The following is a 23,338-nucleotide window of genomic DNA, read 5'->3' as shown; positions in this document are numbered from 1 at the left end:
CCCCATCCCCAGTCCGGGGATTGCTGCACTCAAGTTCGTTACCTCCCTAGAACCCAAACTGTAAGTACACATCCACAAAAATAGCCACTCCCTAGAAACACACATCCACAAAAAAATACAGACTCACAGATAGTCCTAAAAAATACACAGGCGCAAGCTCCAACACACACAAACCAGCAGCGTGCTCTGAACTCACTAAGCCAGTAATAGTAGCTGTAATGACACCTTATGTAAATGTCTGTTGAAACTACGTTGTGCTTTCACATTAATGAGTTCATTTAATCCCGGCCCACCCACAACACGCCCAGTAAGCCACACTCCATCGCGGGCTTTTGCCTAGGAGTGTCCCATTACAAACACTCAGAGAGATAAACTTGTGGCCAGATGCCAGCCCACCTCCCTGGCTGCAGAAATCCGAACACTGAATCTGAGAAGGCACCTGCCTATAACTGGTCCAGATCTCTTCCAGCCCCTGAGAAAGTTTCTGTCACCCAACAGCCTTCCTCTGTGGCTTTGGCTTAGCAACAGAAGATGCTTCTAAGCTGACATGCAAGAGTGGCCTCAATAAGGATTTGGGATAGATGGTATGGCCCAGGGAGGTGGCAGCACATTCATACATGCCAGCATCACCCGGGTGTGCATGTACCACATGAACACCACGACATTTTTGCATGATTTGCACCTTTGCACACACACTGCACGTCCAGGCTTCCACGTCCATACCCAGGGGCATTACCACACACAGTCATCCTCGGGGGATTCATCCAGGATCCCACAGATACTTGAACCTGCGGATGCTCAAGTCTCTTATATACAATGCTGTAGTATCTGCACAGAACCTACCCACAGTCTCCTGTGTACTTATGATCATCTCTGGATGACTTGTAATACGTAACAATGTAAAAACCATGTAAGTAGTTGTCATACTGTATTATTTAAGGAATAATAAAAAGAAAAATGTCTGTACATGCTCAATACAGACAACATTTTTTTTTCCCAAATATTTTTGATCCATGGTTGTCTGAACCCATGGATGTGGAACTATGGATACAGAGGGCAACTGGACTCATGTGGTTGGACTTTCAGATTGACTTTACATTGTCATTAAAGAGCAAGGTCTTTGGAGTCAGACAGACCTGTCTTTGACTCCCAGTTCACTACTCCTAGCCAATGTCACTGTAAGTTCTGCTAAACCTCAATATTCTCTATAAAAGAAGGGACTAATGATAGAATCCTGCATGCAGAAACTAAGCCATGCAAATGAGGCTCCTAGAACAGAATCTAGAGCACAGTAAGCATCTACTAACTGGTCAATGCCACCTCAATGCCAATCCCAGAAGCTCAAGGTCAGCTTTACACCTTCCCTGGGCATGCTGGTCCCTAACACTTGTACCCCAATTGAGAGAAACCCAAGGACAGAAGCCACAGAACCTTGCTGGCATATGGGACCAGGACCGTGTGGACCTGGGGTAGGGCAAGTAGAAGGCGGAACAGGGCCCAGCTGTGGTGCTCAGCAGGGAGCAGGCGCCCTGTGGTGGGAATGTCATGGCTGAAGAATGCGTGGGAACCCAGTCGGGGTGGGGGTAGGGGCGAGGTGGCAGGAGAGCCTTATGGCCAAGAGCCAGGCCTGAGGGCCTACCCATTTGGGATCCCAACCTGGGGAGCTAGGGAATCTGGAGGCCAGAGAGTCCAGGATGCCCCTCCTGACCAAAAGGAAGCCCAGGGGTCAGGGTCAGGATATTAATTGTTTTCAAACAGGATCAAAAGTTTTTGTTTTGTTTTCTGGCTGTAAACCAGACAGGAGCACTTGTAGCTCTCCATAGCCAGGCTGGGAACAGAAAAAGGGACAGAGCAACATCCATGTGCCTGGACCGGGGGAGGAACTTTGTCCCCAAGGTGAGCTCTGGATTCCGAATCCCCTCACCCAGGGCAGGGAGAGAAACCTGGCTGGTGTGATGGAGACCCAAAGCCATAGGTGCAGGATAGGACAGGCTTCTAGGTGGGGGAGGACACACTGAGGGGACCCCCAAACATGCAAATGAACTTCATCACCTGTCTACTGGCCAACAGGAGCACATTTACACTTGTGCTTACTCAGGAATCAAACACACACAGGCGAACAGACCCGCTTTAAAGCAAGGACACAAACAAATGTGCACAATCAGCCACTTCCCTGTGCAAGTTCTAACTGCAGGTGTGTACTCCGTTCACAGGCCACACTCCCCAAAGGAGAACGGTGCCCTAGAAATGCATGGGGGTGCACACATGCGTGAGAGAGGGAGAGAGAGAGGGAGATTAGCTGAGGCCTCTCAGTATAGATATCCTTCCTTAAGAAGTCCACAGTGGCCTGGGGAGTGGCCATTCCATCCCTCCTCTGCCACCCTCCCCCAATACTCTCTCCCTCAATCTCTGGAGTCTGAATCCTGAGGAATGCCTTCTTCCTGAGGAATCTCACTAGTCCCCTCCATCCAGAGCCCAGGGAATAGTCTTCCTCTTCCCTTGGGGCACTTAAAAGAGAGGGTGACTCAGAAAGTAGAGGCTTAGGTGGGTGGGTGACTCAGTGTGTCTGGAAGGCGGGATGTGGTCTTCTGACAGAAGAGACTGTGCTCACATCCCACCCCCAAGACACCCTAAAGTCCATAGCTGGGCCACAAGGCCACTAGGGCAAGGGTGGTGGTGAGCACTGGGGGAGCTGCTGCCCACTGCACCTCCCCCAGACCTCCAAGCTGCCAGCTGAGGTCAGGGTGGAAGCAAGGGCCTCGCTGGCTCAGGGTCAGGTCCCATGGACTTCTCTGCTTGTGGGATGAACTATGCCCCAATTTCTGCCTCCAACTCTCTCCCAGATCCCTGAGGGTCACTGGCAATGTTGGAAATTGTAGAGAAGGACCCCTTTGATGTTTACTATCCCAATATACAAGAGATCGGGGCTACCTCGAATCTCCCTGGGCAAGCGTTACAGAGCGGGCTTGAGGAAACTGCTCTGAGCACACCAACAGACCAGCCTAGCTTCCTGTCCACTGTACGATGCTGCACAGAAGGTCCAGGAACTTCTCCAGGGTATCAAGGGCCTTAATTTTGCCCTTACTGCAATAGTAACCATAACTCAAACAGCAACTGTCAGAGGTGACTTCAAATGAAACTTCAAATGACAGAGCCTGGTTATCCTCAGAGCAAGGTAGGCTATGGGAGTCAAAGGGGCTTTCATGGCTGGTCCTTAGTGCAAGTGAGGCAGGCGAAGGAGGAGGAGAGAGCTGGGGAGGGTGGAGCAAACAGAGGTAAGCAGGGCCACCAGCCACATTCAAAGGAAGTAGAGGCCAGTGCCTGCCAGTCGCCTCCGCATCTTGGAGCCTGGATGCAAAAGGGCCAAGAAGCAAGGCCAGGCAGGAGGAGACAGCACAGAGAGGGCAGCCGGGGGACCCACAGCTCGGGGGTGGCAGGCCAGGCTCAGCAGAGGTGTGTGTGTTTCCAGGAACTAGAATCCAATTTCCTCCAGGGGTGGGCCATGGGACTTGAGCATCAGTCACACCCAAGAGGGAGGCCTGATCTGACCTTGAAGCTTGGCCCTGTCAGGCTCTCGGGCCCTCTCGGCCACCCCCAAGCCTGGCCCAGCTCCCCACCAGCCTCAATTCACCCTGGTGGAGAACTTTCTCCAGAGCCCTTGTTTGAAGTTCCAACTTAGTCAGCCCCACCCTAGCATGAAATCTGAGACTGAGGATACAGCCCTCAGCCTCTTGCTGTTCCCAAAATCGCTCCCATTTCCAACATCAGCATGGCTTCCTACCCATTCTTTGAGGCCTCGCCTCCCCCACCCCTGCCCCAGCTTCTCCATGAAGGCTCCACAGACCTTCCCAGGCCCCTCTAATCACTTTGCAGTCCCCATCAACAGGGCTACAGAGGGAGCAAGGGGCCTCCTATCCTCCAGTATGGCACTTCACATACCTTGGATGGTGCTATTGGTTATGTCTGTGAACTCTTGGCCCCTGCTGGACTATAAGACCCTTGAAGGCAGGGACCTAACTGGCACCTCTCTGTACCTCCCACAACATCAGGCCTGGGACATGTTAGGCATCAGGAATGTAGAAATGTAGAGCATCGAATGGGGAAGGGACAAAAGGGTGGTGTCAAGGAGACATTACTTTTTCCTAAAAACCAAGATCATTCCCCCTAAAATATATATATTTTAAAATGAAGTGGGAGTCAGAGGCACAAAACACAGGGGATTAGGAAGCCAACATTTTAGTGCTTACTATGTGGTAAGTGATAATATGTTCTCAGATTTAGTCTTTACCAGCAGCTCTATGGAGAGATATATTAACAGTCCCATTTTACAGGTGAGAAAACCGAAGGTCAGAGATGATGGTTACCTTTCCCAAGAAGGAGAGCTAATGAGTCCATGATTGAAAACTAGCTCTGCTTGCCTCCTGAGCCCATGACCTATCCACTCTGCCTCCTCTTCACCCCATGCACCTAGCAAGAAAGATGACAGCTCACATCCCAGCTTGCCCACAGCCAGCAGATATGGAGGAAGAAGGTCTCCCATTCCACCCTAAGTGAGGAGAGAGAGGGCAAGGAGTGTGCCTGACCAGGATTCCAGGGCCAGGGCTAGAGTGGCTTGCCCCCACCCATCCCCTTGTTTACAGTTCTAGGAACCATGACCCTGGCTCTGGCTATTTAGAGACAGGCCGAAGACAGAGGCAGGAAATCGAGGAAAAATTCTGATATCTCATCCCCTGAGCATTCCAAGCAGCCTATTCAGGGTCATCCCATCAGGCCAATGGCCTGAGTGCCTGGCCATCTGGTCACTCCAGGGGCAGGCCTCTTCTGGTCCCAGAAGTAGTAAAGGGGTTACAGAGGGTCCTCATGGACAACGCACATTCTTTCTCTCTTGTGGCCCTGACCTCACCTAATTGGCCTCTGCTGTATGTAGGGTAAGAAGGCTGATGCTGAATATCTGAGTTCTCTTTGTGTGTCCTCTTTTCCACCCCATCTTGGCCTTGGCAGGGCCCTCTTGGCACACAGGGACACAGGTGTGTCCCCTCCTTCTCTGACTTTGACAGCTATCTCCTGAGTCCCAGAAAGCTGTTGCTGCTGGCTAGGACCAAAGGCTAGGAGAAAGATCCCACAGAATCCCTGGAAAACTTTACTCTTCCCCTTGGAATGGGGTGGCGGCTGGGAGACCTATTCCTTGGAGCTGCAGGCCTCCAGGCACCAACCTAGACAGATGTGCAGCCTCAGGGCGGGGGAGACGGACAGACAGGCTGGCAAACACCAGTGTTCCGCAGAGCTGGAGGGATGGGGGAGAAGGGAAAAGAACGCGAGCGAGGGCGCGCGCGCACACACACACACACACACACACACACACACACACACACAGAGAGAGAGTTTGACCAGAAAAGTTTCCTGCAGAAGGAAACCTCCCTGCCCGCGGGATTCTCTCGGACCCAGGGAGATTTCCCCAGGAATCCTCTGGGAGGGCAAGAGGCAGCAGCAGCGCCGTCCACCAACAGCAGCAAAACTTCAGTCCTAAAAGTCCCCCAAACTTCCCCCTCCCTCTTTCCCTCGTTCTTTTGTTCCCCACTGCATTGCCAACCAGGCAGCTCCCGGCTTCCCACACTGGACTGTCCTCCCCCAACCCCAAACCCTACCCGGCCCGGCCTGCCCGCACCCGGCTCCGCGCGCCCCGGCTGGCCGCGGGGGGCTGGGGGGCGCTTACCCGCCTTGCAGGGGTCTTTGTAGTTGAGAGGCTCCGGGGCGTCCTCCTCTCCCAGGTCGTAGGTGTAGTCGGCCAAGTCCAGCGGCCGGCCGGGGCGCGGGAGCAGCAGCAGCAGCAGCAGCCGGAGCAGCAGCGGCAGCGGCGGGCGGGCCACACCGGGCATGCTGGCGGGCGGTGGTGGCGGGTCGCACCCGGACGCGGGAGCGGCGGCGGGGAACCGAGTTCTGGCGGCGAGGAGGAGGAGGCGCTCCCGGCGGCTGGCCGCCCGCTCGCTCCCGCTCCCCCCGCGCTGCCTACCTCTTCCCTTCCCGCTTCCTGTCTCCCGCCCCCCGCTCGCAGCGGCTCGCGCTCGCCCTGCTCCGCGGCTCCCTCGCCCTTCCCGGCGCTCGCTCCTTTCTCTCTCGCCCGCCCCCCGCCCCCCCGCCTTAGGGAAATGAGCTCGCTGGAGGGCGGGTTTTCGCCCGAGCTCGGCCCCCCTCGGGGCCGGGACTGTGCTCGGCCCGGCCGGGAAGCGCGCCAGCCCGGGCGGGGAGGGCAGGGAGCCGCGCCGCCCGCCCGGGAGGGGCGCGGGGCCGGGGAGGGGGCGCCGGCGCCCGGGGTGCCCGGCCGGCCGCCGCTCCCGCCAGGGGCCCCCTAGCGGCGACTTGCCCCGCGGCCGCCGGCCCGAGCCCCTCCCGACGGCGGGACACGCTGTCAGGACTCTCCGCCACCTCAGCCTCTGTCCCTCCGTCTGCGATCGTTGTCTGGCCGGCATCTCTCGTCTCTCCCTCCCTCCCTCCGACCCTCGCTCTCTCCCATCTCGCCCTCTCTTTTGGTCTCTCTCGCTGTCTCTGTCTCTGCCCCTCCCTCCGGACACACCACTGGAGGGCGCCTCACGCCCGTGGATAGTTCCCGGGTCCCTTCCCCACTGCCCCCTCTCCCCAATCTGGGATGGACTGAGTCCCCAAAATTCTTGGGACAGAGGAGACACGGCAAAACCCCGACTGTTCCCCCAAGGCCCTCCCCATCCCCGAGCCGGCCCCAGCTCTCTGGACTTCGAAGGTGTCGGAAGGTACAAGTTGGACCCTTTGTTTTTCAATCAGTTGCTTTATTCTTTTGTGATAGGAATCCCCTGGCCCAGAGGAACCACCTCTCCCCCATACACCCCCCCACACATCCCACACCCTCGCTCCCGTTTCTCCAGGGTCAGTCCCTGGGGTGTGAACCAGAGCAGCTTCTCCCCTTTGCTTGCAGATCTTTCCTGCCTGGTTCGCTCCCACAGATCCTGTGAAGCAACAGCGTTGTTTATCATGTGTGAGAGAGAGCCCCGGGGGTGCCCACGCCTATGTCTTGTGAGCCTTCCTCCCCTGAGCTCCCTGGACCACTGGTTTCTGGGCATCCCCAGTGTCTGAACAGCTGACATGGCCAGAGTCCCAAGACCTTCCCGCTGCTGCTCAGTGCCCTGGCAGCCACAGTTGCTCACCTGGAAGTCCTAGATATAGTAGAGAGGCACCTCTCCACACAGGGTGCTCACGGCCAGGCCCAGGAAGGCCAGGTCTCCTCCTGAGGAAGCAGAGCCTCCCTCATGCCCCTCCTCCTGGCCCAGCTTAGGGTTTGCAGGTTTGGCCTGAAAAGAGAACCTACTTTGGAATCTGAAAACTGAGTTTCTTTCTCATCATGCAGCCCTTTTGGGGGACCCCAGGCATGTTGGGCAGCCTCCCTAAGCCTCAGTTTCCCCACAAGTATAGTACCAGAAGTCAGAAGCCCACAGGGAGTATGTGGGCTCAGCTGAGGTCAGTACCCTGACCGTGGGCAGCTAAGAACAGTAGGGAAGCTATGGTGCTGGTTGAGGGTATAAAGGGACACTCACCTGGCAGCCCAAGAGAAGCGGTGCTTTACAGGTGACAAATAGCTGTCACCTTAAACACTCCTCCCTGCAGTGCTGGGAGGGAGACAGACCACTCCTTTCACCTACACACCTACCTGTAGATTCTGGAACTTTCTAGTGAGAGCCTCAAGACTGGGGATGTTATCTGGAGCCATCTTCATGATGTAGCAGTAGGTTCCTGGGGCTGGCTTATAGGCAGTCAGGAGCTGCGCATGGAATGCTAGAGGTCATTTGGGAAAGTCCCTGCCTCGCTGGCTCCCCAACCCTGGTCCTCAGCCAGCTCACTCTAGACAGCACATAGGGAGTCACATTGGAGTCTGGGATTCAGGCACCCCAGGGAGGCAAAAGGGCTAAGGGAGAGGGAGAGATGGGTGCAGTGAAGTAGCACAGCTGGTTGGCTCTAGCAAAGTCTTGTCACTGGTTCCCTGGACTGGCATACCCACCCGCTGGTAGTCATACACGATGATGCCAGTGGAGCCGATGGAGAAGGTGGCAGTGGTACCCGCATGCTTACTCAGGGCCAGGCGTTGCTGGGCTTCTGGTGCCCCAATGCTCATCTCGAGGACCTGGGGTTATAGTGTGGCATGACAGTCTTCTTTCCCCTCTCGCCCCTTCAGCACCCTTGCCTATCCTCAGGTTCCTTCACTCAAAAGAAATTCCTTCTTTCCTGAGAGCTCAGGGAAGGTAAGCAGAACCAGGTGCTAGAGAGAGGGAACTGGCTGTCACACTGGGGGACAGGAGCCTGCTGGAAATGGCTAGGTCAGGTGTCACCCATTCCCGTCTCTGTCCTTGCCTGCTCCCCACCACTCCCCTGGGTGATTTCCTATGTGCCCAACCCACACAGCCTCTCTGACCTGCCTTGTGCCTGCTGCTCACCCCATCCCAGGCCTGCTCACCATCTCAGTATGTTTCTGGCTCATGTGAAGACCCATAAGCAGGGCCCCTACGATCACCACAACGACAAGGACCACCACCACAACCACGATGAGAAGGCGTTTGAGGTTCACTGGGCAGCAGGGGATGCGGAACTGGCCCCGGGGGCCTGCTGAGTAGTCCTGTCAAGATGGCAGGCAGGGAGAAAAGTGTGAGGTCATGAGGATGTCCCCTCCCTTCCCTGCACAAACTGGACACACTCCCATGCCCTCTCAGGGCTGGACAGCCAGTGTTGTGGATCTACACAGGAGACTGAGATCAGAGGAGCCTGCTGGGGTGAGGTGGCCCGCACTCCAACAAGCCCCCAGGTTAGAAGGGACACAAGAGAGCCTGGCTCGCTGCTACTTCCTCTAGACTCCCCAAACCCCAGTTGTGGCAACCTCTGTTCCCCAATGATCCAGGCTCTTGTACCTCCAGGCCTTTATCCATGCTACTACTTCTTCCTACCCCTACTCCCTCCTATAATCTCCCAAGTACTTAGTGGCTCTTGTCAGTGCTCTCTAGAGCCCTTTCCGATGACCCCTGTGGTGGCTCCCAGCCCCTTTTTATCGGAATTGTGGGCTTCCTTGTCTCTCTCCCCCAAGGACTCTGTGCCAGTGGTCTTGGTGTCCCCATCCTAACTTAGCACTGTCCTAGGCTGGTTGAGTGAATGAACATGAATGAAGAAACAGACCCAGGAAGGATGGAGGAGGCGGAACCCAGTACACATCTGTGCACACAACCACCCCCCACTCACACAGCTGACCACACTCACCGGTGGGCTCTCCATCAAGACCTCCTTGCTGCCTGCATCCATCTTGCTGCAGGCCTTCTCCTTTCCTCACCTCGCAGTTGGGACCAGGGTCTTATATGTGTCCCACAGGGAGAGGGGACAGAAGTGAAGGGCTTGGTCCCCTGTTTGCGAGCCAAGCCCCCGGCTTTGAAGCCTGTTTGTTCCTGGCCCTCCAGAGCCAAGGTCCTGATAAGCCAGCTGCAAGAGCCCCCAAGGGCCCTTATGCCTGGCACATGAGTCCTCTTGGCCCCAGCAAGAGCAAACCTGGGTGAGCTGAGCAAACTTGCCCTGAGGCCACCTGCACCTCTTGCCGTGGGTGTCTTCCTGGCATCCAGCCTTTCTTGCTGGCACCTGCCCATACAGCCCTGTGCTTCCCTTCTGTCTGCTGCCAGGTGAACTTCTCCCAGCTAAGGGCCCCAGTTCCCAACAGAATTTCCCTGAGCATAGTGATGGGCTCCAGAAAGGGGGCACAGGAAGCAGTGCAGGAGACCCAGAGGGGCTCTGCTGAAGGCAGGAGGGGCTTTGACATCAGTTGGAGTGGAGTGTCCATCAATGTGCATTTCTCCAAGGGCTGAATTCCTGTTTGCCTTGCCTGCCACCTCCCACACATCCTGCACCTAACCTCAGACTGGCCCCCAGTCATTCATCTCCTAATTCTGGAGAATCTGTCCCCACTGGTGGAAAACTCTTCGTGGGGATGGGGCGGGGGTTATTCTTTGCTCTGGGCTGGTCTAAGAGCTGCAAGCTTCTGATGACAGATTGCATGCCTGACACTGCTTTCCTAGGCTGGGACATCCTTGTACAGGGCTGATAGTGGTCCCAATCTTTTGTCTTTGAATCAGCCCACACTGCCTGCTGGCTTATCACCCTATCCCTCTGGACTCCTTTTATATCCTTGGATGCTACTCAGCACAGTGGCACACTCCTGCGGTCTCCCTACTTGGGAGGTTGAGGCAGGAGGATCCCTTGAGCCCAGAAATTAGAAATTAGCCTGGACAATATAGCAAGACCTCATCTCAAAAACAAAACAGCCAGATGGACACAGTGGCACATGCCTATAATACCAGCCGCTCGGGAGGCTGAGACAGGAGGATCATGAGTTCAAAGCCAGCTTCAGCGATTTAGCAAGGCCCTAAACAACTTAGTGAGACCCTGTTTCAAAGTAAAATATTAAATAAAGGCTGGGGCTGGGGCTCAATGGTTAAGTGCCCCTGGTTTCAATCTCTAGTACCAACAAAACAAAACAGAACACAGCCAGGTGAGGTGGTGTGTACCTGTGATCCCAGCAAATGGGGAGGTGGATACACGAGAATCTCAAGTCAGAGGCCAGCCTTAACAACTTAACCAGGCCCTCAGCAGTGTAGCAAGACTGTCTCAAAATAAAAAATAAAAAGACCTAGGGATGTGGCTCCACGGTCAAGCAGCCCGAGGTTCAATTCCCAGGACCAAACCAACAAAACTAAATGTGCCCTGAGAGTTGTATGTACCCACATCCCACCCACTTTCCAGACCTCCCTCTCCTTCTCCCTGCCTTACTCTTACCCATTCCTGCTGCTTAGTGCACCAGCTCAATCTATCAGTAACTTGGAGCTGGACTCATTGGAGTTGGCCTCACCCTATCTCTTGGGCTCCCCTTCGCTTGCTGGGCCAGGTGGTCTCCAAAGTCCTTAACTTTCATGAATGTGTGACCCAGAACGCAACACCTCCTTTTCTTGGCCCGACTCTCTTGTCCTCCTACTCAGCAATCCCTCCTGACCCTGCAGATGAGTTCCAGGACCCTCCCCACATATACACCAAATGTGTAGATGCTCAAGTCCCTTATGTAAAATGGCATATAGCATTTGCTTGTAAACTATGTACATCCTCCTGTATACTTTGTTTTTTATTTTTTTGGTACTGGAGATCGAACTCAGTGGTGCTTAACCACTGAGCCACATCCCCAGCCCTTTTTTTAAAAAAAATATTTATTTTTTAGTTTTTTGGTGGACACAACATCTTTGTTTGTATGTGGTGCTGAGGATCGAACCCGGGCCACACGCATGCCAGGGGAGCGCTCTACCGCTTGAGCCACATCCCCAGCCCGCCCAGCCCTTTTTTATATTTCATTTAGACACAGAGTCTCCCTGAGTTGCTTAGGGCCTCATTAAGTTGCTGAGGCTGGCTTTGAACTTGCAATCCTCCTGCTTCAGGCTCCCTAGCCACTGGGATTACAGTCAGCCTCCCATATACTTTAAATCATTTCTAGATGACTTATAATACCTAATACAATGTAAATGATATGCAAATAGTTGTTATACTGGATTGCTTAGGGAATAATAACAAAGAAAAAAATCCGAACATGTTCAGCCCGGACAGTGTTTTTCTCCCACAAATACTTTCCATCTACTTTTGGTTGAATTGGCAAATGTGAAACCCATGGATACAGAGAACCAGCTGCACTTTAACTCTAAAATGTCACCCAGATTCCAGGCTCCCTCACACCTTGTCCCTGCCCTTTGACCAGGAGTTGGCCCCCTACTCTTCAGCCCTGGCAGGCTCCCCTGTCCCCAAAGGAATCCCTCTCCAGCTGGAGGGCCTCAGCCTCAAGGTTGTCCAACAGCATGGCATGTGAGCTGAGAGCCCCTGAGCTGCTAGGGGAAGAAGAGAGGGAAGGAAATGTTTGTTCCTACCATGCTCCTCCCACCCCCAACTGCCCCTTTAAATATTTGTCTAAGCTTCCAGCAGAAGAGTATCCTAGGATGAGTGGAGGAAGGGGAGGGGAGGGGGAAGGAGAGGGAGGGGGAGCAAGTGTCTTCTTGCTTGGCCTCAGCTGTATGGAGGTGCCAGATGTAGGCGACAGCTCCCCCGCAGTGCCCACCCTGCTGCCCCCCAGGCTTGCTCTCCCGCCCCAGTTGTCCTGGAAACCTTGGGATTGATGGCTGACTCACACGCACTGGGCCTGAGCCAGGTGGGCAGCTTGCCAGGCCAGCAGGAAAGCCAAGGAGAACTGCAGGCATCTCGGGGTCCCTGTGGGCATCTCAGGGGGCCGCAATGTCTGGTAATGGGGATTGCTCTGAGCAGGTGCCATGAGTACTTCCGGGAAAAAGCCTCAGTTCTCTTTCCCAGGTCCTCTGTTCTGCTGCAGGTTGTAGCTCTCACAGTTTCATGGCTTAAAAAAATAAAATAAAATAAAAAACTTATCTTTGGGGGCTGGCGAAGGGTGCTGTCAAGTTTCATAAATGAAGTTCAGGTGCTGACACCACCTGGTAGAGGTCTCGGGCTCCTTGGAGGAAGAAGTGGGAGGAACATTTAGCTGGTCATCTACAGCCCTCAACCTAGACCCCCAGACCAACCTCTGTCTTCCAGGCCTATTCTTAAGCCATCTGAATGCCACCGACCCTAAAAGGCCAAGAGCCAAGGCAGCTGCTCTGTGACCTTGCTGTCCCTCCTCTGAAATCCTCTCACTTCTCTGTTGTACCTTTATCTGCCACTTAGTACCCACATTGGAGCTTTTGTTTGCCCTGTCTTCCCAACCAGGCTGCCCTCCTGAACAGAAAAAAGCATGCTTTCCTGGTGCTCCTGTGAATCTGCCAAGGACAAGAAGCAAGCACATAGCCACATGTAATTAATTATATGCAACCACAAGACTGTCACCAGACAGAGCAGCAGCCTCCTACTGGACAGTCCAGAGTTCTTTCCTTTGATAAGTGGTGGTCTCAGTGCTTCCACTGACAGTGACTCAGTGAGTCATTCTGCTTTTCTAGGTTTTCATATGTTCATCTGTGAAATGGGACTACTACTGCCCGTCTCCTCTACCTCCCTAGGTCATTGGAAAGCTCCAATGTCATCACTGATGTAAAGTCTAGTCATCATCATTATCATCACCTGCATCATCCCCCAGGGAACCCCTCACTAGCTATGCACAGGACCTAGACTCCTCCTTTGCATCTGTCTCTGGGCTGCCCTCTGAGAGCTCTGGGTGATGGAGAGCCCCATGGTGGCCACCCTTCTGTGTGTGCCTCTCCGTCTCCTCCTCCCAGCTCCTCAGCTGCACGGGTTGGGACAAGATTCACTCTGCCCTTTGTGTGCTGGGCAGAGCTGTGCCAGGGACGGGTGGGGATCATTGCCCAGCTGCCCCAGCCACCCTCCCCACCCCCACTGCTTCCCCAGGCTGGCATGGGGACGGCAGCACAGACAGCTGGACACTGCGACAAGTGGGTGTCAAGGGGCAGGGGCATTCCTGGGTGGAAGAACATGAACCTAAGCTCAGAGCAGAGACATCCACCCTGCTGGCAGAGGTTGAGTTCAGATGGGGACCAGCAGTCTTGGTTCCTACACTGACGTGGACAGAGGACAGAGCTCTCCACTGAAGCCCAGCACTCACTTCCAGGTTTCTCTTACCCTGTACCCATGAGCTCTTCAGTCTCCCTCCCCTCTCTGGAGATGTCATGGTATAGAGCAGCAATGCTCAAATTTTTAGTTTCAGTATCCCTTAATATTCTCAAAAAGTACTGAGGACCCCAAAGAGCTTTTGCTTTATGTGAGTAAATCAATTGAGATTTACTATATTGGTATTTGCTGAGGAATTTAAAAACACTTATTTAAATAGTAAGGACAAACCTATTTGTGTTATGACAAATCATGTACATTTTAAATGAAAATACCTGTATTTTTTGCCAAAAATTTAGAAAAGTGTCACTGTTTTGCATTTTTGCGAATCTCTTTAATTTAGGGCTTAATAGAAGACATGTCATGTAACTTCTGGAAAATTCCAGGTACTCCTATAAAAGCATGGAAGTGAAAAAGGCAAATAACATCTTCTTGTTAAGAAAAGCATTTTTGTTTGTTTGTGTTTGGGTTTTGTTGTTGTTTGTTTTGTTTTGTTTTGGTACCAGGGATTGAACACAGAGATGTTTAACCACTGAGCCACATCCCCAGCACTTTTTATTTTTTATTTTGAGACAGGGCCTCACTAAGTTGCTGGGGCTGGCATCAAACTTGTGATCCTCCTGACAGCCTTCAAGGTCTGCTGGGATTACAGGCGTGTGTGCCACCACACCTGGCTACTAAAAGCATTTTGATCTCAAAGACTCGATGGAAGATTCTCAAGGACCAGTGGGCTCTGAGAGCCATCCTTTGAAAATTCATGGTGTACAAGACTGCTGTGAACTTTGAAGTTGGACTTCTGGTCCTGGAGACACACTTTTCTCATTTGTAAAAGGGAGTTAGCATCCTCTCTCTCAAGAGGGCTGAGGATTATGCCCAGTACACAGCACACAGTAGAGATATGGAGCTTGGCTGCTTTCCAAGCCTCAGTTTCCTCCTTTGTGAAAAAAAGGGCTAGACAGGAACATATCCAAGGCACTTCCCAGCTCCTATAGGCTGTGGTTGTTCAGTGAGAAATGTTCCAGAATTCTACTCCTTCCCACTCCAGCTCCAGTGGCTACATTTCCCCCTTGCAGCCCAGACTCAAAGGCAATCTATTCGGTGGCGTGGGGAAACACGAGTACATATACAAGCACTCTTGAGCTTCTAATCTCTCATGCCAACCTAGATGTACATGTGTCACTTATGACATGCTCCTGAACTGTATGTCCCCTCACAGCCAAGACACACACGCAGATACACCCAGGCACATGGATCCTTGCACCCCATGCAGAGACAGGTGTGTACACAGTCTCCCCAACGCACAATGCGCATGTATACGCTCACACACATGCACTCACACACAGAAACCAGGGACCAGATCCAGGCAGATGGCCGCAAAGAGCCCTATAGGGCACACCGCCACCGGGTGCAACCACTCCTTCTTTCCGCTGCTCCCAGGCTCAGGCCTCCCCGCTCCGCCCCCGCGCGCGCCCCCGCCACCCGCCGCAGTCCGCATCCACCCAGCCTCGGCAGCCCTCGGTTGCAGCTAAGGGTTCCGCGCAGCGCTCCCGAGCCAGCTCGCGGGAGCGAGCAGGGGAGGGTACCGCAGCCGGCGCCCCAGGGCAGGACGAGTCCGCTGCGCCTAGTGGGCAGGCGGCCCGAGCTGCCGTAGCTCGAGGTGACAGCCCGCCCGGGTGGCACAACCTGCAGGGAGCCGTGGGGCGCCGGAGGGGGGTAGCTGGAGGGAGAACCTGCAGGCGGCATGGCGGGGCTGCGGGCCAGGCGGGGCCCTGGGCCTGGGCTGCTGGCGCTGTCCACGCTTGGCTTCTGCCTAATGCTGCAAGTCAGTGCCAAGAGGCCCCCCAAGACGCCCCCCTGCCCACCCAGCTGCTCCTGCACCAGGGACACCGCCTTCTGTGTGGACTCTAAGGCAGTGCCCAGGAACCTGCCCTCCGAGGTCATCTCCCTGTGAGTGTCCACCTGTCCTTGGGGTTGGGGATGGGAGCAGGAGGGCAAGGACCGGTTCTCTGGAAGTGGATGGGGGAAATCCTGCTTTGCTCTTCAGAGTGTAAAGATCAGGAGGACCCCAGGGGTCCGCAGGGCTGGGGCTTCCAGGCCCAGCGGTACAGAGCTCTGCAGTCTTGCAGCCTCAGCAGCCATGGATGAAGAAAGCAGGAGTTTATGGTCAAGGGTGAATCATCACCACCACCAGTAGCAGTGAGACCTACTGTGTGCACGGCTTTAGACTTGGTGGAAGGGATATTTAGATGAGCACGTAGGCCCCTGACTGTGGTGTTACACCAAAGGCAGAAAAGGGGGAGGAGGGATGTCAGCAGGGGGAGGGATGACAAGTGAGAGTGCCCTGGGGTACCCTGGCACACCACCAGGCCAGCTGCTGTGCACCCAGCTGGGCCAGCCTCACTTGCAGCAACTGGCCCCAAGGCTTCCCCCCCCCCCCCGCCTCTCTTGCCTGTGGGACTGGAGAAGCTGCCAGTCCTTGAGAGCAGGATGCCAGGCCCCTCCCCCACCGCAGCACCCCATCCCTCCACAGCACCAGCACTGGGGGTGTTTGGATGATGAGGATGGTGCAGGTAATGGAACCTTCGCTTGGCTGAGAGCGAAGGTGAACCTAGGGTCACCCGCGCTCCTGAAGGTAGTGGGGGAGGAGCATGGAGAAAGAGGGCAGTGAGTTTGGGAGGTAAAGGGAAGGACAGATGCAGGTGGTGGGAGCAGGGCCCATGAGAAGAGAAGCCACTGCTCTATCCACCTTCATGGGCCCTGCAGACTCACCACAGTAATGACTAAAGTGTCCCCTACAGGACCCTCGTGAATGCTGCCTTCTCAGAGATCCAGGATGGAGCCTTCTCTCACCTGCCGTTGCTGCAGTTCTTGTATGGACAGGGCCTTGCGGAAGGGCGGGCGGGGGCACAGTAGAAGAGGACAGATGCTGGGCTGGGATGAGGGAGAGTGGGTGGTGCAGCCTTTGGGGATGAGGATACAGGTGTCCTTTTGCTCCTGTAGGATAGGCCACAAAAGGTGGAGCAGTCTGGGGTCATGAGTCAGAGCAGCAGGTAGAAAGAAGACTAAGGACAGGCCGAAGCCAAGAAAGTGGGGTTTGGGGCAGGGACTTAGCTCCTCTGGAGTCCTGAGGGAACTGGGTGAAATAGCTTGAGCCAATGCCAGAGTGGACACTGGGGGTCGGCATCTTAGAGACAGGGATTGGAGTTCAAAGAAAGAGCTTGAAGCTGAAAGGGAGCAAAGACAGAACAGCTGTCATCAAGGGCTGGAGGGGGCTGGGATGAGGGTGAGGAGCCAAGGAGGAGAGGTCACAAGGGCAGCCCAGGAGCCAGGTTGGCAGGAGAACTCTGCCCCTCTACCATTTTTAGGGGTAAATGGGAACCTGAGAGCTTCTGGATTCAGAACAGGCTCCCACCTGCTCTTGCCATGCGGGTAATTCAGGGGTCCTCTGCTAGGCTCCTGAGGTATAGCGGGGGCAGGCTGCCAGATCTTGGGGGAAGCCCAGGGGTGAGACAGAGGGCTAGGGCAGCAGGCACAACCCTGGAAGCCCTAATTTCCTCTTTGTCTCCCCAGGTTACTCAACTCCAACAAGTTTACGCTGATCGGAGACAACGCCTTCACAGGACTGTCACACCTGCAGTACCTGTGTGTGGGAGGAAAAGGGGTGATGGGAAAGGAGAAGGAAGGAGGGAGCCCAGTCTGGGTGGGCTGGGAGGGGAGGTGGAACAAGAAGGTTGGAGGGGGTGGAAGGCCAGAGCCCGTGAATTCTCCTAGCAGAGGGTCATTTCCATGCCTCTGCCTGCACCACTCAGCCTGATTGCTACAGGCTTAATGACACTGAACTCAGTGGAAGCCTGTCTCAGCTGGGATCTGGATTAGGATGAGGGAAATCACTGTCCCCAGGGGATGGGGGGATGTCTGGACTCCTGACTAGCAGCTGAGGCAATTTCTCATTTTTTCCAGTTTCATTGAGAACAATGACATCTGGGCACTGTCCAAGTTTACCTTCAGGGGACTCAAGTCCTTGACACACCTGTGAGTACCCCACATGCATACACACACTGACCAAAGCCCTGCATCTCTCTGGCCTTTGGCCTCTGTCATTATTTTCAGATGACCCAGAGATCTCTTTTGCAGCTCATTGGCCAACAATAACCTGCAGACACTGCCCAGAGACATCTTTCGGCCCTTGGACATCCTGAGTGACTTGTAAGGCCCAAGTCCAAACTCTTCTGAGGATTCCACAGAGGGAGCACCCCTGGAGGGAGTGGTGTGGGAGTCAGAATTGGTCACAAGGTCTCGAGAGGCTGGGAGTGCTTGGGTTCTGGGGGCTGAGGAGTGAGGCTGAGTTAGATGTAGACAGCAGCCTTCCAAATTGGGGTTCCTCAAGTCACCTGTGGGCCCTTTCAAAATGCACATGAGACACTCAGAGTGTGTGTGTGTTTCAGTACTTGGAATTATACCCAGAGCCTCATGCATGCTAGGCATGTGCTCTGAGTTACATCCTCAGGCCCCCAAAATATGCTTTTAAAATGTCTGTTTGGTTTAAGTCTACATTTAAGTCCTATGGCATAGCCACAATCATTTATCATTATTCATACAAAAAAAGAAAAGCCCTGAATTGCGGGTGGGCTGGAGGAACAGAAATGGGACATACATTGTGCAGGTTGTCCACTGCACATGGCACCTGGCCAAGGAGGACAGCGGAGCTGCAACAGCCTACACTCCTCCAGCCAAGCCTGTGCACACGGGGCTGCATCCTCCCCAGGGGAGCCTCTCTCTCTCTCTCTCTGCCTGGTGCAAAGCAGCCTATGAGCAACCCCAAGTAGCCTTGACAAGACCTGCTTCTGAAAGCCTACAGGGCAGGGTAGGCAGAGCAGCTCAGAGCCCGTCCCCTCTGTGCTCTCCTGCCCTGCTCTCATGATCCAGGGACCTGCGGGGCAACGCGCTCAATTGCGACTGTAAGGTGAAGTGGCTGGTGGAGTGGCTGTCACACACCAACACCACCGTGGCTCCCATCTACTGCGCCAGCCCACCCCGCTTCCAGGAGCACAAGGTGCAGGACCTGCCACTGCGGGAATTTGACTGCATCACCACTGGTAGGAGGCAGGCCCCTGGCCCCACCTGAGCAGCCCACCCCACCCTGCAATATCCACCCAGTGGCCGCTACCTCCGCTGGTGCTGAGCCCACACCTCTTGTCCCTGCAGATTTTGTGCTCTACCAGACCCTGTCCTTCCCAGCAGTGTCAGCTGAGCCCTTCCTTTACTCCAGCGACCTCTATCTGGCTCTGGCCCAGCCCGGCGCCAGTGCCTGCACCATCCTGAAGTGGGATTATGTGGAAAGGCAGCTCCGAGACTATGACAGAATCCCAGGTACCTGTGCCTGACCAGGCTGTGCCGGCCCCGGCTGGGGGAATATGGCAGTAGGACCCATGGTTGAATTCCACTGGGCAGGTAGAGAGATAGATGAGACATGATCTCTGACAGGGACATCTGTACAGGAGGCAGATGAGAAGAGGAGGCTTTAAACACAATGCTCTGTGCAATCAAGAAAGGCTTACAGAGGGGATGCCCAAGCTGCCTCATTTTTAAATTTTTTTTAGTACTGGGGATGGACCCCACAGCCTCATGTATGTTAGGCAAGCACTCTTGAAGGATGGAGAGGACAGACAGAGGGAAAGAGGAGGAGAAGACAGGAGAGGCTGATGAGCTCAGCTTTGGAATCTGCTAAGTTGGAGCTGAGGTTTGAAGGCTGAGAGATACTTAGGAGAAGAAAAAAAAAAAAAAAGAAAGGGTGTTGTGGCAGGAAACCCTGTGTACAATGTCAAGAAGGTGTGCAACAGCTTTGTACGTGAGTGTGTGTCTGAGGCCCTGCATCAGCTTCTCCAGGGAAAGGTGGGGTCTGGATGAGGAGGAGAGTGGATGAAGCCTGGATGGTGAGGTGGAGACGAGGGGCCCCACACCAGGTGAGCTTTGTGCCTGAGAAGGGCTCCGACAGAGCTGGTTGTGCGTACGGCACACATGGGCATTCATCCCTGCACGTAAAAGCCCTTCCAAAGGTGGGAGAATGTGCTTTCATGCACCACTATCTAAACATCAAGGGGTCCTTTTGGTGCGCCTAGGGTTTCTCACCCTCCCAACTGGCCACTTGCCAATGAGGTAGTTTGGGTAACTCACTTTCTCTCTCTGAGCCACAGTTTTCTTCTATGTAAAATGAGCAAAACAATAGAGTCCTTTTCTGTGTGATTAACGGAGGTAATATGTGTTTACACTTAGTGCAAGTGATTACACGCAGTAATAATTCAGAAATTGACATGTGGTTAAATACTCGATCAATATCTAGGGACACCTGTTTTGTGCTCAGTGTTGGCTTGTATTTGAACCTTGAGGGCAAGGGTGGAGCAAGGGCAATACTAAAGCTGACAATTGGCTGTGGACAATCAGAAATGAGCAAGCCCTGAGCCCTGGGTGGATGATTCCAGGAGGGTGGCAGCACTGGCCCCGGAGTTGTGGGGACTGGTCTTCCTTGATGAGCAAGATGGAGTGGGAGCTGCAGGGTCTACCTGACACTGTCTGACCTCGCCTCCCTCTGTCCTGACAGCCCCCTCAGCTGTACACTGCAAGCCAATGGTGGTGGACAGCCAGCTGTATGTGGTTGTGGCCCAGCTGTTTGGTGGCTCTTACATTTACCACTGGGATCCCAACACCACACGTTTCACCAAGCTGCAGGACATAGATCCCCAGCGAGTGCGCAAGCCCAATGACCTGGAGGCCTTCCGCATAGATGGGGACTGGTACTTCGCTGTGGCTGACAGCTCCAAGGCAGGTGCCACCAGCCTCTACCGTTGGAACCAGAATGGCTTCTACTCCCACCAGGCCCTGCACGCCTGGCACCGGGACACTGACCTAGAGTTTGTGGATGGCGAGGGCAAGCCACGGCTGATTGTGTCTAGCAGCTCCCAGGCACCTGTCATCTACCAATGGAGTCGTACTCAGAAGCAGTTTGTGGCCCAGGGAGAAGTGACTCAGGTGCCTGATGCCCAGGCTGTAAAACACTTTCGTGCCGGCCGCGACAGCTACCTGTGCCTCAGCCGCTACATTGGTGACTCCAAGATCCTGCGCTGGGAGGGCACCCGCTTCTCTGAGGTGCAGGCCCTGCCCTCCCGGGGCTCGCTGGCCCTGCAGCCTTTCTTGGTGGGCGGCCGGCGCTACCTGGCACTGGGCAGCGACTTCTCCTTCACCCAGATCTACCAGTGGGACGAGGGAAGACAGAAGTTTGTGCGGTTCCAGGAGCTGGCTGTGCAGGCCCCCCGGGCCTTCTGCTACATGCCTGCTGGGGATGCTCAGCTGCTCCTGGCCCCCAGCTTTAAGGGACAAACACTGGTGTATCGACACGTCGTGGTGGATCTCAGTGCCTAGAGGGGTACCCAGGCCTCCGGGTTCCTTAGGGTGGCGCTAGAGGCTGGGTGGGGGCCTCTATGAGCAGCACATGTGCCTGTGAAGTCACATGTGGCCAACCTGCTTTTGTGCCCTTACACACACACACACACACACACACACACTCGTGAGCCCAGGCACACATCATGGACTAGCCCAGGGAAGCCTTTCCTCGTCAATGTAGTCAGCACGAGCACCTATGTATACACCAGGCACCCCAGCACCCAGGTCCTCTAGTATGTGTGCACATGTGGCTCCCCCACCCAGAGGCCACACCCCCTTTCTCATGCACATGATTGGTGGGTGGGGCATGTGGAGGAGAACACCCTCTTGTTCTTCTGCTTAGCCTTCCCGTGGGTGCTCCAAGTGTTTGTTTACCTGCTCCAACTCTGTGTTGCAACCCTGGCCACAGCTGTCACTCTTCCAGGTGCATCCACCCATGCTGGGCCCCTTCTGCATGCATACTGGACACCTGCAGACACACTTGGTCACACACTCCCACTTCCATATAGACACATGTCCAGGTGCGTGCGCACATATGCGGACTCGCGCTGCCCGAGGGGCTCACCTCTGTTCCTTCCTTGGCACTCTTCTTAGAGGGGCCCACGTCACTGCTCCTCCTCTGCTCACCCAAGTGTGCCCACCTTGAGGCTGGAAAGGAAAAGAATGGTGGCGAGCCTGTGATTCTGGTGTGGCCTCCTGAGGATGAAGCTCCTCTGCCCCAAAGCAATAACAGCAGCAGCGGCAGTCACCCCTGGGTTCTTCCCAGTGCCATCTACCCTCATCTTGGAGTTTCCTTCTGTGACCTGAATGCCAGCTCACCTGGGGACTGGAAACCGCTGAGATGAAAGTTTTGTTTCTGCTCTTCCCTCTGTAGCTGTTGCTTCCTCAGGCTCGGACCTCGCTCCGCTCTCCCCATCTTTGGAATGTGGATCTGTACTGCGATTGCTCCTTGGGGCGTGTAAGAGCTGGCCGAGCCAGAGAAGCTGGGGCACCTGAGCCACCTGTGCAAGTGCCAGGAATGGATCCTGGCTTCGAGCATCTCGGGGCCCTGGCACCCCTCCACTCACACAGGCATACCCCAGGACCACTGCCTCTCGGTGAAGGCAAGCAGTGGGCGTGTGAGGGGCCTGCTCAGGTTGCCCGGGAGCCAGGCTTCTGCTGCCCTCTGCCGTGCACTGGGAACAGAGCTCTGTGAGCGAGGCTGGTGGAGGTGGGGAGTGTCCAGATTGCTGGGACTCCTTGTGGCAGGATGCCCGGGGCAATTGGGGGCAATGCTATGATTCACTTGCTTCAAATAAAAAGTTCCACCCCATTGCCAGCTCTCAGATGTCATCAAGGTGTTTCATTGGGAACAGAGCCAGGGCTGGGCTATCTGTCCCTGCTTCACCCAGGAGTCTGCATTGGCTTCCAGACCCTCTCTCTCCTGGCTCCCCTCCCTCAGAGAAGTGGACCCCCAAGGTCAGCTGGTGCTAGGGTCAGGAGTTCATGGCCATGACACTCAGGTGCTGGGCCAAGGTGACGAATCTCCTCCACCTGGGCTGACTCACAGCCAATGTTCCTTCCTGGAGATTATAGGCTTGGGACTCACCGAGACTTGAGTGTGTCCCTCTGTCAGAGGTCAGACATATGATGGCAAAGAGTAGCTCAGCAGTCTGTCCGTCTCACCACCCGCTGCCCCCAACTCCTCTATGAGCAATGTCCTTTATCGCCACCCTCCACCCGACGTGAAGCATCCTGGAGTCCTAGTAACATCACTCTCTTCTCTTATTATTTAATCTCCAAATCTCCTCTCCATGCTTTGTCCCCAAGAATCTTCAGATGGGCACCACTTGTTTTCCTTTCTCGGCTACCACCTTGGTCAAGCCAGCCCTCCTCGATGCTGTCACAAGCCCTTACACGCCTCCCTGCCCACCCACTTCTCGCATCCTCAGTCCAGCCCCCTAAAGCATCCTTCCATCATGTCATGCCCGGACCAAGAACCTTCCGTGACCCCCTGTTCTGGTGACACTGAGGTCCTCTGGGACCTCGTCCTGACTGACACACCCAGGGCTCTGTGGGCAGTCAGTGCTTCTCTCCATGTCTGAGAATGGAGTGGAGAGCCCATGACAAAGCGGGAGTAAGGGACGAGTTAGATGGGGCTAGGCTGGACGTGACGCTGAGGGCACTAGGAAGATGGGGGTCTTGAAGACAGCACACTGGGTATGGCAAAATGGCGGTGGTGAATGACAGGGCCCCCCTTCTCCTTGTC

At 54.9% G+C, this 23,338-nt stretch overlaps 3 protein-coding genes across 5 annotated transcripts in view; 1 reads left to right on the top strand and 2 right to left on the bottom strand.

The window, feature by feature from the left end:
* Bmp1 (bone morphogenetic protein 1) overlaps positions 1–6,111 on the bottom strand; it is a 41,348-nt gene extending 35,237 nt beyond the window's left edge. For 2 of the 3 annotated variants that reach the window (XM_071610564.1, XM_071610565.1), the window contains exon 1: positions 5,714–5,966. In XM_071610564.1, the coding sequence (XP_071466665.1) occupies positions 5,714–5,876 (163 nt within the window). In that variant the 5' untranslated portion in view covers positions 5,877–5,966. Of the gene's footprint in view, positions 1–5,713 lie in introns of all 3 variants that reach the window. The other variant, XM_027927028.2, reaches the window with a different exon arrangement.
* An 823-nt stretch (positions 6,112–6,934) lies between these two features.
* On the bottom strand, positions 6,935–9,312 carry Sftpc (surfactant protein C). Its single transcript, XM_027927141.3, has 6 exons — positions 9,268–9,312; positions 8,477–8,635; positions 8,024–8,146; positions 7,676–7,786; positions 7,176–7,319; positions 6,935–6,977 (listed from the first exon to the last, which is right to left on the bottom strand). Exons 1-5 carry the CDS (start codon positions 9,307–9,309, stop codon positions 7,185–7,187), a joined length of 570 nt encoding a protein of 189 aa, XP_027782942.1. The 5' UTR covers positions 9,310–9,312; the 3' UTR covers positions 6,935–6,977; positions 7,176–7,184.
* Positions 9,313–15,394: 6,082 nt separating this feature from the next.
* Lgi3 (leucine rich repeat LGI family member 3) lies at positions 15,395–21,069 on the top strand. Its single transcript, XM_027927227.2, has 8 exons — positions 15,395–15,600; positions 16,452–16,523; positions 17,224–17,295; positions 17,614–17,685; positions 17,788–17,859; positions 18,580–18,749; positions 18,859–19,023; positions 20,252–21,069. Exons 1-8 carry the CDS (start codon positions 15,395–15,397, stop codon positions 21,067–21,069), a joined length of 1,647 nt encoding a protein of 548 aa, XP_027783028.1.
* Positions 21,070–23,338: the final 2,269 nt, after the last annotated feature.

The sequence above is a fragment of the Marmota flaviventris genome, chromosome 3, assembly GCF_047511675.1.
Source record: "Marmota flaviventris isolate mMarFla1 chromosome 3, mMarFla1.hap1, whole genome shotgun sequence".
Classification (NCBI taxonomy): Eukaryota; Metazoa; Chordata; class Mammalia; order Rodentia; family Sciuridae; genus Marmota; species Marmota flaviventris.
Note: the sequence above shows the minus strand (reverse complement) of the source record. Positions and strands in the feature narration are given on the sequence as shown.